This window comes from Saccopteryx bilineata, chromosome 1, assembly GCF_036850765.1.
Source record: "Saccopteryx bilineata isolate mSacBil1 chromosome 1, mSacBil1_pri_phased_curated, whole genome shotgun sequence".
NCBI classification, from domain to species: Eukaryota; Metazoa; Chordata; class Mammalia; order Chiroptera; family Emballonuridae; genus Saccopteryx; species Saccopteryx bilineata.
In genome coordinates, this window is record NC_089490.1 from 245,949,418 (window position 1) to 245,962,691 (window position 13,274).

The following is a 13,274-nucleotide window of genomic DNA, read 5'->3' on the forward strand; positions in this document are numbered from 1 at the left end:
TCCAAAATATACCTGGCACTTTTCTGGTTTTAGAACTGAAAGCCTTATCTCCTGGGATGACTAGTCACCCTATATTTATATATTGTGCTCTTCTGAGGAACAGGTAAGATGGAGACAGGCACAGAATATTGTGAGTTGAAGAAACATTTCTTGTGTGTATGTGTCAAAGTAACGTGACAGTTTGCACACCCTTCACCCTTGTCATGTCATTTAAATCACCTCGTCACCTCTTTACTAAAACCTCTCTGGATGCTTGGTCCTACCTAGAATGAGGAAACAGCTGGAAGCTTCCATTTCATTTTCCTTTGCTGGTGGCTCTGGAACTCTGCACACCTGAGCGGGAGGGGAAAAGCAGGTGGCAGGTGTGAAAGTCAGCTAACTGGGGAAAAACCAACCAGTGACTGGACAGAGTGGGCTTCCTACCTGGTGGAGTAAGCTGAGGAAGACAGCCCTTCTCACATCCCTAGGGAGGCCCACATCATAAAGGACAGCTGCGGTCAGGATGTGCTTCAGGCTCTAGAATCAAAGGTTAGTTGGAGGCAATCCCTGGATGTGGAAGGCAGAGATGTTTGTTTTGCGAGAACAAAACCGTTATCTTTCCAGAATCACCAGTTTGTTCTAGTGAATCTGGCCCCTCTACCTAGTCCGCTGCTTCTGCAGCTTGAAAAAATAATTCATCATCCCTCCTGGCATTTTCATCCTCCAGCTGTGCCAACCTCTTGCTACCTCGTACTTCCCAAGAGGGATTTAAGTCCAGCTGCCCAAGCAGGGCTTTAAGTCCCTTAGGCCCTCTTGAGACTTTGTGTGCCCCAGGATGGTGGCCAATGGCCCCCCTGAATCAGTTCCTTTGGGGTGTGACTCTCACCTGAGTGACTTGGAAGTCAGTCTCTTTGTCTTTATACTGCTTCAGGAGCCAGGGCACCTGGCCCAGGGCGTAGTCACAGAGGTGCTCCTGATGGAGCAGCAGGCTCACGGTGGGGCCGAGGGCCTTCACGATGGACAAAGTCTACAGAGGCGGCAAAGCAAGGGTGCTTCTAGCTCTTCAATCTGCTTGTGTCCATGTCTCAGAATACTGGGAAGTTCAGATCCCTCCCCAGACTTCCCTCACCGCTTTCAACCGAGAAATATTTCGATAAAACGTTTGAAAACGTTTAGGTTAACATCATTGCACAAGGCAGGTATAGTTATGTTTGTATTTCTACTTGTATCTACGTCTATATCTAGACTGATTCTTATTTCAATATCTGCCCACTCTTATTTCCTTAACCTCTCTCTGTCACTTTCTTTCACTATGTTAACAAATATAAAGTTTCCTTCATATTAAAAACCTTCTTTGATTCCATGTTACTTTGACCAACTGTCATCCTCACTCATTTCTGTTTCTGTTTTCTTACCCTCAGAGCAAAGCTTTCTGAAGGAGTGGTTTGCTGTTTCCTCTTCCCTACTCCAATTTACCCCTCAATCTACTATTACCTGTCTTCCATTGACATAAAAAATGAGCACATGTAAAATATAAATGTGATATTTAGATTATAAAAGTTTAGAAATTGCCTGGCTTCTGGTGGCACAGTGGATAAAGCGTTGACTTGGAATGCTCAGGTCGCTGGTTTGAAGCCCTGGGCTTGCTCGATCAAGGCCCTTACAACAAGCAATCAATGAACAACTAAAGGGAAGCAACTATGAGTTGATGCTTCTCGCTCTCCCCCACCTCCACTCCTCTCTCATCAATAAATAAAATCTTAAGAATAAGTGTAGAAATCCCCAAGGTTATGATGAGGAAAACATGGTACCTACAGTACTCATAGGTAATTACAGTTTGGTATATTTTTTACATGTTCTTTATTTGACTTTTAAAAAATGTTTTATTCTTTGGACTTAAATTTATAAAAATTGACATTGTTCTTTAATATATAGTTCTACATTCTGCTTTTTCTACCTAATATTATTTGATCAATTGTTTTCTATTAGCTAAATTTTGCTGTACAGAAAACCACTTCAACACTTAATGGCTAATAACAACCACCTTTCATTTCGATCAAGACTATGTTAGCTAAGTGGTTCTCCTAGCACATTTCTGTGAAATGAATATTTTTCAAGACTTTTCTTGTTTGAGCACTCTGCCAATGGATTCTAGAGCTCTCTTTGCTTCTTGGAAATTCCCTTCTTAGTTTATAAGATCTCATTCCACTTGGTTTTACCCACGGCCTTAGGCAGCACAGTCTCACTTCTCTATCACGAGTTCTTTCTTTGCTTTCCCTTAAATAGGGACCCCCACCACCCCAAACTCTATCTTTGGTACTTTTACACTCTACTCTTTTTAAAACTTTTATCTTTTGATGACAGTTTGAATTCAACACTATTTGGTATCATTTGCAGGTGTACAGTGCAGTGGAGAGACATTCATTATAGGCTACAAAATGTTCCCTTTGATAATTCAGTACATAGTCTTCCTGAACAAGTCTATCCACAAGTGTTTACTCAGCTGTCACTTATAGAAAGCAAATATCCAAATCTGCATAACCAGTTTTTGCTTTTCTTCTTAACACCAACCCTAAATATTCCCAAACCTATTAATACGTCCACTTGGATGTCCCATAGATGTTCAAGTCAAAATGTCTAAAATCAAACCCACTGTTCTTATTGCTCCAAATGTGTTTTTCTCATCTTGATGAATGGCCCCAAGATCATTCAAGTTGGAAATCTAAGAATCCTCGCAGATGCTTCCCTTTCCCTCATTGTAAATACCTAATTGATACCGAGTCCTGCCAAACCTATTTTGCAGCATGTGACTCCTTCGATCTGGACTACTGATAGCACATTAACTGACCCTCACAGCATTGACAACCTGGAATGTTTCTATAGCCCCCTGAGGATAGTCCTGTCTCACTCCATCCCTACTCCCCATCTACATTGACCTTGATATTACAATGACTTTTCTGGCACTCAAATCCTTGTTTAAAATCCTTTAAAAGTGTCTCATTTCTTAAAAAAAAAAAAAAGTCCGAGTTCCTGAGTAGTATTCAAGGTTCTTCCTTATGTGATTAAGACCTTTCTGGTTTTGTTTCTTTCTGCTTCTATATCCCTTGTCTCTTTTGCCTTCTCCCACCAGGTTCAAGCGTGTGTGGAACCCAACTCTGACCCATGCTTCAGAAGGTTTCACTGCCTCTTTAGGGAATGCACCTTCCCTGGAGTAAATGGCTTCAGGGTTATAGGTTCAGTTCCAATGTCACAGCCTTTCCAGCGCTCAGCACAGGAGTTAAGTGCTTCCCTCTGTGCTCCCTGAGTACTGTATATACACACACACCCCCGCCCCCATCACCTGCCTGACTCTTCCTGTGGGAAGTGAGGAAAGTAGTCATCAAATCTGTATTGAATTTTGTTTTTTCAGGTGTCTTGTAAAAGAAAAAACTTCCATGGGATTTTTTAAATTCAACATTTACTAATGATTTAACAAACCCAGCATGTTAGCAAAATAAATGCCTTATTAGCTTAAAGTATAGAAAAAAAAACTGAACTAGAGAAGGTAGCTAAATGTTAAATGTTTTATAATATAGCAGTAGAAGATTAAATAGGATATAATTTAGCCAACTTTAAAAAACGATAGCAACTAAGTGAGATAAAGATGGGATTATATATATATATATATATATGCACTTTGTGATATATTCTCTGTAAAGAATTATAATATTTTGAAGCAGCCTAGCAAATTCTTTAGATGTCATTTTATTTCACTATGATATCCACACACAGAGGAAATTTCTGGGGACTGTCATTTTTCCTAACCAGTGACTCAGCCCAAATACGAATTCTAATATATGACATGAAATAGCTGGCATGCTAGAGGCTTTTTGCATTTTATCTTGCTTATTGTTCTCTCCACACCTGGAATGTCAGTGCCATGGGGGTGGGGCTCCTGGTCTGATTCATCTCTGCTGTACCCTGTCTGATGTGTCACGTGGACCCAATAAGTAATAATTGAAAGAATGGATAAATATTGATTTGAGATAATAAAAACAAAAGATTTGATAAACCTGATAAAATACAACCCATAGCTTTAGAAAACAACTGAGATTAATGAGCAAGTGTAAAGAAAGAGGAAGTTCGACAAAGCCCAGAAGGAGAGCTAGTCGGAGGCCCCACTCACTAGCATGGCTGAGGCCGTGGGGGCCCACTTCTCCATTATATACCGGAACAGCATGAAGACCTTGTCAGATAGCCGGTTGGCATCCAGTCTGGGGTACGGGAAATCTTTCCAGTGGTTGACATACTTGTAAATGGCCTTGCTGAACTTCTCAAGGGCTGCATTTTAAAAACAACCAAGACTGAGAAAAATATAAAGATGGGAAGGACCATAAAATAATTTGACAAAAGAGTACTGATAATTAGCAAATGTAGTGTTAATAGTTTCTGTAAATTCTTATGACTACACCAAATAAACACATGCAAAGTGTTCAGCTATAATAGTGGAATATAAATTAAAATCAAAACGAGACCCTATTATACTATCCAGCACGGCTAAAATCTAAGACGATGTCCAGTGTTGGCAAGTCTAAGGTGCTGGTGGAATTTTCACACACTGCTGGTGGGAGTATGAATTGATACAAATACTTGGGAAAACCATTTGACACTATCTACTGAAGTTGAATGTGTGATCTCTGTGATCCAGAAATTACACTCCTAGGTGTGTGTGTGTGTGTGTGTGTGTGTGTGTGTGTGTGTATATATATATATAATCATTAGATATGTATTCATATAGGCATTAGAACCTTGTACAAGAATATTCATATTGTTTTTTTTTAATAGCCTCAAACAGAAAAACTGTCCAAATACCTGTCACCTGAGAGAATGGAAAACTAAACTTTGGTGTAGACAGGTACTAGTAGACAAAAGTGAAAGGAGACTATGGCTCCACAAAGCAGCATGTATAATCTCACAAATAGGCGAGACGAATCCATGGTGTTAGAAGTCCAGATTGTGAGAGGATAGAGAGGGTGGTGATTGGAAGAAAAGATGAAGAGGACTCCTAGGGTGTTAGTCAAGTCCCTTCTTGACCTGAGTGATGGTCAAATGGATACGTTCACTTTGTTATGGCTCATCAACCTGGACACTTTTGATTTGTATGTCTTCTTGTGTGTCTCTTTTACTTTAATAAAATTTGAAAAGACTTTGGGACTACACAAAATACCATTTGGGCCACTAACCCGTATTTATTTGCATCAAATGCATTAAATAATATTATCTTTTCCTTCAGCCCTCCTCCTCCCCTTTTCACAGATAATACATAAAATTCATTGATTCCTCTCTCAAGGATATCTCCTCTGCAAAGAAAACTCTAGAAAAGACGCTAAGTGTCTTAGCTTTAAAGCTGGCCATTTATTGCTCATTCACATTCCCTGCAAACTCTTTCTGATAACCTCCTGCTACACTTTATCATAATTATTTGTGCGTGCATGTGTGTGTGTGTGTGTGTGTTTCTCTGTGTGTGTCGCAAAGGCCTATAAGTATAGCGAGAGAAGGCATGATGTTTTGTTTGCTGATGGTATTTGAAGCAACAGATACAGGGTCTGCTTATTTGCTGATTGAACAGTTAGGTAGATGGGTGGGTGGATGGCTGTTGAATTTTATACCTTTTCTTTAGCGGCAATCAGACAAAAGTTGCTTTAGGACCAAAGGACACTAGATAACTTTATGACACAAAGACAGAAGATTCCCTTATTCATTGTCATTAGGATTTCTGATTTTAGGGTGTTTTCTTTTTCTCTCTTAGTTGCTAATTTTGCAAGTAGAAATGCTATCAGAGGTTCCAAAGTTTATTTTCAGAACACAAAGTCAGCTATCACAGTAAATAGAGATAGCAAAAAGTATTGAAAAGTGGGCTGATCTAGTCTAGTTGCTCCAGTCCTTGAGTCAGGCTATTATAGTTCAGATCTTGGCTCTTCTGTGTTCTCAGGCGAGCTGTTTACCTTTTCTAAGCCTTAATTTTCTCATCTCCAAAAATGCAAAAAAATGTTATCTACCTAATGGGATTACTGTGAGGGTTAAATAAAATACCCAAAGCAGCATCCAGGTTCATTGTGAATTCTTAGTACAGCATATATCAGATGGAAATAGTACCTTCACTGAGGACAGAACAAGAGAAAAAGGGCAAAATAGAATAGAAAAGCCTTGGCTTGTAGGTAAAGAAGACACTTTTGACAGCATGGACTTTCAAATAATACAGAATAATAACAGTGGGGGTGCTAAGGGGGAAAGGGATCTTAGCACTCACTTCATTCATGTTTTCGGAGGTATAACTGAGGTTGAGTGAAGGGTGGAGACACCTCGTGGCCCAGGGCAGAACAGGGACAAACGTCTAGGTCTCCAGACTCATGCAGGAAGCTCTCACTGTGCTTGTATATCAGCTTGAAAGTGGAGGGGTTTTAGGACTATAATTGTTTACCTATTTTCCTTTATTTTATGATTGCTTGTATTTGATTAGATCATTTATTTATCGTTATTATGATATTGCATTATAAAGAGATGCTAAAATTTAGCCAACTGGTAAGAACAGGTAAGCCCTCATAGTCATTGTAGAGAAACTGTGGTTCAATTGCAGAAGGAGGCTAGTAGACATGGGGACCACACAGGGCAGTGGCAAGAGTATAGATTGGATGGCTACAGAGACCTGGGTTTGAATGCCGTCTCTACATCTCATTGATTGTGTCACCACCTTAAAAAAAACTGTTTCATTTCCATGATCCTCGGATTCCTGTCTTTATAATGATTTAGTTAAGTACTTACTTTGAGGAACTGTTGTGAATATTGAGAGAGAGAACTCTGCAGAGGACCTTCCATACGGTTGGCACTCAATAAATGGTAGCTATTAGAAAGGACAGAGCTGGTGGAGAAGAAAACTGAGGTATTCGCTCAGTTCATAGTCTGGTCTCAAAGCGGAAAGCACAGGGTACTCACCCACACAGAAAGCTCCCTTCATCCCCTCGTCCTCTGCCAGCCTGAGCATGGTTTGCATGGTGAGCAGGGTCATCATCATAAAGGGGATGCTCTGGGACGCTACCGTGAGGAGGAGGGGAGAAAGGCATTAGCTCCTCACACTGGGAAGTCTGCCATTCCTCTTCGTCCCCTTCTCAAGCCAACAGCAAGAGATGTTCTCTTTCCTGCCCCCAACTGTGATGCCAGGCTGTTGTTAAAAGATTAGGGAATGACTGGCTTAATGTAAGGTACTAGCTATAGAGCCACCTGTACCTACTTATGTTTAGTAGCAATCACTTATTTGGATAATTATTTCATTAATGTTCATCCTTTCCATCAGAACTTGCTTGTATCTATTTCCAGGGCCTAGCACAGATGCTCAATAAATATCTGTTAAATAAAACAGTGGTGTAGAAAAAGATCTTTAAGAAACCCTTTGCGTAAGCATTCATTGGTTTGCGGAATGTGCCTTGTGGAAAATGTGCTCCTGCCAACACAAAGCCGGAGGAAAGGGGAGGTAGGGTTGGGTGAGGACTCAGCCAAAGTCAGAGCGGTGTGGACCCATGGTGGTCAGCAGGCTCATCCTGCCCACGCACAGCTGCCCAGATCCCTCTATCAGTGTTCCTTAGCTGCGCACGAGGTACAGATGCTCTCCCTTCTGCTGTTTGCTTCCATGGGGGTTTTCACCAATTAGTCTGGCGGCTCGTTTCCCAGGAAGACGTGGAGTACCCCCTCCACCCACCCCTCTCCTCCCCCATACCGTAGCTGGTTGCCAGCTCAGCCAGAGTGAGCACAACAAACTCATTTGGTAGCTCCAGGATCCTGAAGTTATTCTGCACTTCAGACATCACAGAGTTGAAATCATGTGCAGCAAGAGACACCAAAACCTCGCCAGCCAGCATTCTGGTTTCTCTGAGGAGCTGTAGAAGGAAAGGAGAATGACAATGCTAAGTGGAAGAAGGGCAGGGTGAGTCCATAGAGGAGAAATAAAGTACGCGGTATGTGTACGCTTCCCGAATTTGAGATCAGAGGGAGAAGGGCTGTTTACATACCCGGGGCGAAAGCCTCAGGGTAGGTATCAGGAGCTGGGGAAGCAGAGGTCATTTTAATGCAGTTTAAAACTAGGTTTTAACAGAAATCTTGTAAACTTGGGGTCAATGTACATTTTCTCACTAATGAATCAAGCACCATACATATAGGATTTATGTGTAATGGTTGAGTGATATGAATCACTTTGGCCAAATGACTGTGAAGGAAAGGCCACGATGAGAGAAGACAGGGGCTGCCACTCTAGAGCTTTGGATTTAATACTATCCTGATCTAATAATACCTTTGGTACTGGAGCTATTTGGAGGGACTTGAGCCTTTGGTAGTGGGGAACTAGATAAATTCCATCAACCCTGGCGCTGAGCAGTTGCCTAGAAAATTCTCAAGCTCTGAAATTAATAATGAATTCTTAGTGCCCTTGGCAGGTAAACAAGTAAAAATCCTTCCTGGAAGAAAATACTATTCTCCTAGGACTCAATTTCTGCAAATAATTTTTTCAGCTACAATGCCAATGTGCATAGACAAGTAGGCACATGAAAAGATAAAAATTTATGTGGGAGCCAAGAAAACTGCCTTCTAGTCATTTGTTCTGTCAATACATAGCTTGTTACTTTGAAAAAAATTTCTCTAAACATCAACTGCTTCCTATAAAAGTGGACTGTGTAATATTACCTCTAATGTCTTTCCTAGCTTTGCCTCGGTTTCTTCAACTGTGAAAGGGTAAGTAACAGGCACTGTTCCTGTGTTCAAGTTACCATGAAGAGCAAAGACAAATGACATGATCCTGGCAGTTATGTGTAAAAAGCTCATGGATGTCTACATGGGTGCAGTTGGGTCACTTAAAGACCCGTTGCTGACTCATTGGCAACAATCAGACTTACAATGTTGTCTCTCATGTCCTTAGAAGCATAATAAATCAACCTTTGGACAATGGCGTCATCCAGGATGTCAGTATTCTGAATAACAGAAGTGAGATGACTATAAATTTCTTCCTGTGAACATACAAAGGATACACAGACATTTGTGTTGCAAAACTAAAGGAATCAGATGAAGTCCAAATGAATAACATCATTAAACTAAGCGTATTTCTACTACACGATAGATTATGTGCATCTTAACTGGGGCTTCCCAAACATATTATACATCTTTAGGAGTCAAAGGTTTTCAGATAGAGCAAAGTTTATACTAAAACCTATTTTAGCTTGACTGCACTTCTTTTTTTTTTTTTTTTTTAAATAAATTTTTATTAATGGTAATGGGATGACATTAATAAATCAGGGTACATATATTCAAAGAAAACATGTCTAGGTTATTTTGTCATTAAATTATGTTGCGTACCCCTCGCCCAAAGTCAGATTGTCCACCGCCACCCTCTATCTAGTTCTCTGTGCCCCTCCCCCTCCCCCTAACTCTCTCCCTCCCTCCCTCCCATGTCCTCCTTCCCCCCACCCCTGGTAACCACCACACTCTTGTCCATGTCTCTTATTGACTGCACTTCTATTGCAAAGTCTAACTGAAGGTAGGGACGGGCTACCTGACAACCAAAATCTCTTGGAAATCACTGTAGTAGAGCACTCAGGGGAATGGAAATGCCCATCAACCTAACTGCTGCTCTTACTACCAGGAATTGACTACGGTACCAAGGAACAAGTGTGATTTTCAGAGAGGCTACTAAGCTATGAAACTTGTTCTTAAGGGAGATTTATAGGCCCTTGCTTCATTCACGCCTTTGTGGGGTCAGAGTTGTGATTTTTTTGCTGTTGTTGGATAGAACTACAGCCTCTGGGAATTGTATGGCTTGACCCAATGCAGTATGTGAAGGCTCCTCTAAATCTCTTATTTGTCTCCATGGCCTTTGGAAGATGAGAGTCAGGTGTTCTGAAATCTCCAACAGCCTCAAGCATGCTACCTCAAGGTACTGTGCCTATGTTTAAAATGTGAAATAACTCTCTCTGCCTACAGAGTCTAATATGAAGTCAGGGTTGAGAATCATTGTGTCAAGAACTAGGCATTACCGTTCCCAGGAAGGCTACACTGAATAATCATTAGGAGCATTACTCTGGAGTCGGACAGGCTTATGTTTGACTATAGTCCTGCTATTCTTAGTCAAGTCACGTAACTTCTCTGTGCCTCCTTTTGCTTAGTTGCCAAATAAAAATCACAATACCTACCTTATAAATTTGTGAGGAGGGAGTATATATAATATGATGCACTATTGTTTGGAAAGGAAAGAGTAAGTGTTCAGTTCAGGGTAGCTATTGTTGTTTTAGAAAAGGTTAATAAAGCCAGAATAATCTTCAAACCCCAGAGGTAAGAACCTCTAATTGTGAGTTAGCATGACAGATTACTAGGGGAGATCTTCTGGGATTCTCAGAGGAGCCCTGAAATCAGGCAGGAGGAGGCTGTAATCCACATGTCCACAAGGTTGAGTCTGCCAATCCTCTCTTTCCATATCTTCCTGCAAAAGGTTATGGAAGGGGGCATTCTTTTGCTGACTTCTAGAACTGGATATTCTGATTCCTCAAATGCCAAATGTAATTGTCTAGACATGGTAGTGACTTTTATTGTAAGAGCATTTTCTGAAAAATTGATTACTACACAAGAAGACAGAAAAGAGGAGGTCGAGGCAAAGAAGGACATGTGTAAAATATTGCAAAAGCCGGACTAGGAAAAGTGAATGGGAAAGAGAATTTTCTCTATTTTCCTTACCTTGCTGGTATTATTGTCCTTGTTCAGCATGCCAAGAGTGAGGTTAATATCTCCAAAAGTCTCTAAAATGCATGGAAAAAGAAGTATGTGCTGAAAGGCCCTCCTGTTAATTACAATCAATAGAAATTTTGCTTTCTCGCTTTCTCCCTCTTCTTTCTTCCTCGTTTTTCTCACCCACTCTCGCCTTTTTACCTTAACTGCTAGCTCTTTGTTGGCAAGAACTATGTCTTATTCATATTTCCTATACTTGACATACTTAAAACCAGCTGATGCTAAGTATTTTTTTAAAACTAAATTAAATGTTGAGAGAAAGATAAAAGATGCTCGATTCCCATGTGTCCCTCCAGCCCTGCCTGCAGGCATCACCTTACCGCCCCCCACACCCTCAGCAAGCCTCAGCGTTCAGGCTCAGTGAGCTGAGCCCCGCCCACCTGCCCCGAGCAGGGGCAGGTGATGGTGCGATGCAGCTCTCCGGCCTCAGCACACCTTCTAGCTCCTCTCCCCAATCCTTTCCCTCCGCACCCTGCTACATCTCTCTTAGGGTCCCATGCTCGTGGAACCTTGTCTTTTTATGATTACTATCTAAAAGTTGTTGACTTGCACTCTCCTAGAATATTTGCATTTAAAGAAAGCTCTCTGGGAAACTGAAAAAATAATGAAGTAAAAAAAAAAAAAAATGGAGCAATTTTCGGCCACAGGGCAAGTTGGTAGAAGAGATATTTTTGGAGGTGGTGATTTTCCATGAGCTTCCATGTCAAACAGGATGGTCCCTTCGCACAGTTCTTCTTGGCAACGCAGAAAGGCGACCATACTTTGAAACTGGGGAAAATATTTCCAAAACATTCTTCCAGTATTTAAGATTAAAGAGCGTGGTAAAAAAAAAAAAAAAAAAAAGGAGGAGGAAGTGGGGTCAAGTAAAGGAACCTTACAGAGTCCTCTGATCATAAAATCCTAAAAGGGCAGGACATGCTGGGTGGTCATACTCTGGGTCTATAACCTTTTAGTAAAAGGTTTATCTTTGCCTTAAGCAAAGCCTGTTTATTGTTTTCATGCATCTCGATTAACACAAATTTGAAATAAGACGTAACCAGCTTCAAGAGAGCACATAATCTTATTAGTGATCCTGTAATCCAATCCTTGCCTTGTTTTCTCCCACTTTCCTGTATTCTTCCTTATGTTTCTTCCTTAATCTCAAATGCATAAAAGAAGCTGCAAAACTGTTACTCTCCAGAGTATCTGAGATACTGCTTCCCAGCATACATCATCAGTTTGGCTCAAATAAACTCATAAAACTTAAGTACAGGGTTGGCTTTTCCTTACATTGACAAAAACAAACTTTCTTCGTTGTTTTATTCTCGGGTAGACTACTCATTTTTAAAGAGGATGAGGCACAAGCATACCTTAGGCTCCTCATCTATCATTGGTCACTTGCAATCAGTGTGATTTTACGATTTTGGAATTAAGGGAGAGTAGAGAGAAACAGCCTTACTTTAGCATAGCTTTCCATAAAACCTTTACGTCATATAGACCTCCCACAGAGACAAAAACCATCTCCCAACCCCCATATGCATGTGGTTACAAAGACACAAAGCACCCAGCTCCTCAGGAGATGGTGATGCTCACCTACAGGCTCCTCCGCGCCCTGAGCCATAGCTTCGCTATTTCAGGCTAAGAGATAGCACCTAAGTATCAGAAACAGTAAGGCTAAAAATTCAAAGAAGCAGGTCGGTAGGTTTCTCATATAAGGTTCACATGAGGTTCTCTAAATGAAAGTCTCTCCTTCACTTGATTGGCACAATGACCCAGGCACTTCGAGTGGTGGTCGGCTGTTGAGGAGGATACTGCAGTCTACCACTGTGACATGTTCTTGCTTCTGAGCTCCTGCTGAACAACAAAATGGCTGCATTTCACCAAATAGGGTCCCTTTGGTGGAGACCAGAGCACCTGAGAAGAAAGAAATTAGAGACTGGAACTCAAATCATTTTTGCAGACCAAAGGAGCTCCTTTCCCTAACCTTGGGTCCATTGATCACAAATTTGAGAATCATTTTCAGCGGTCACTTTATTGGCTTGGTGTTGGTAAAGCCTGTATGGTGGTGATGTTGATTGTTCTACTTGGTAAGAGTCAGTCACACAAACTGGGCATGCCCAGTGGACTGGAATCCCTGCTAGGGGCAGTTGAATGGAATGTCCAACTGACGGCAGCGAGGCAAAGCCTCCTTTCCCTCCCTTCCCGCTCTCCCACCCCACCCCCATCATGGATGTGGCCTCACTCCATCCTCAGCCTTTTCTCTTGACTCCATTCTCTCTTCTGGTTTTCAAATCATTTTTTCTTTTTAAATCTAGACCTCTTGGCTATAATGCTTTCAATTTTACTAGTATAGACCTAAGTCTGGTCCCACGCCATCCTAACCCTCAATCTATATAGGAGCACAAGTTCCAAGGTGTGTCCAGATGGTATGTTAATGCGGCAGATGTCAGAGGGTGGGAAGTGGGTCCCGGCAGTCTACAGGTCTGGATGGCAGTGGGGCCGAGGGGAGGGCTCAGCAC

The 13,274-nt window shown here is 41.4% G+C and overlaps 1 protein-coding gene across 1 annotated transcript in view; it reads right to left on the reverse strand.

Moving 5' to 3' along the window:
* Positions 1-12,376, reverse strand: part of MROH2B (maestro heat like repeat family member 2B) — a 54,820-nt gene extending 42,444 nt beyond the window's left edge. Inside the window, exons 1-9 of the mRNA XM_066252737.1 lie at positions 12,349-12,376; positions 10,726-10,787; positions 8,898-9,008; positions 7,730-7,889; positions 6,952-7,050; positions 4,145-4,299; positions 866-1,006; positions 424-516; positions 264-333 (exon numbers count right to left, since the gene is read on the reverse strand). Of these exons, the coding sequence (XP_066108834.1) occupies positions 264-333; positions 424-516; positions 866-1,006; positions 4,145-4,299; positions 6,952-7,050; positions 7,730-7,889; positions 8,898-9,008; positions 10,726-10,787; positions 12,349-12,376 (919 nt within the window). The remainder of the gene's footprint in view (positions 1-263; positions 334-423; positions 517-865; positions 1,007-4,144; positions 4,300-6,951; positions 7,051-7,729; positions 7,890-8,897; positions 9,009-10,725; positions 10,788-12,348) is intronic.
* Between the last annotated feature and the right edge of the window lie 898 nt (positions 12,377-13,274).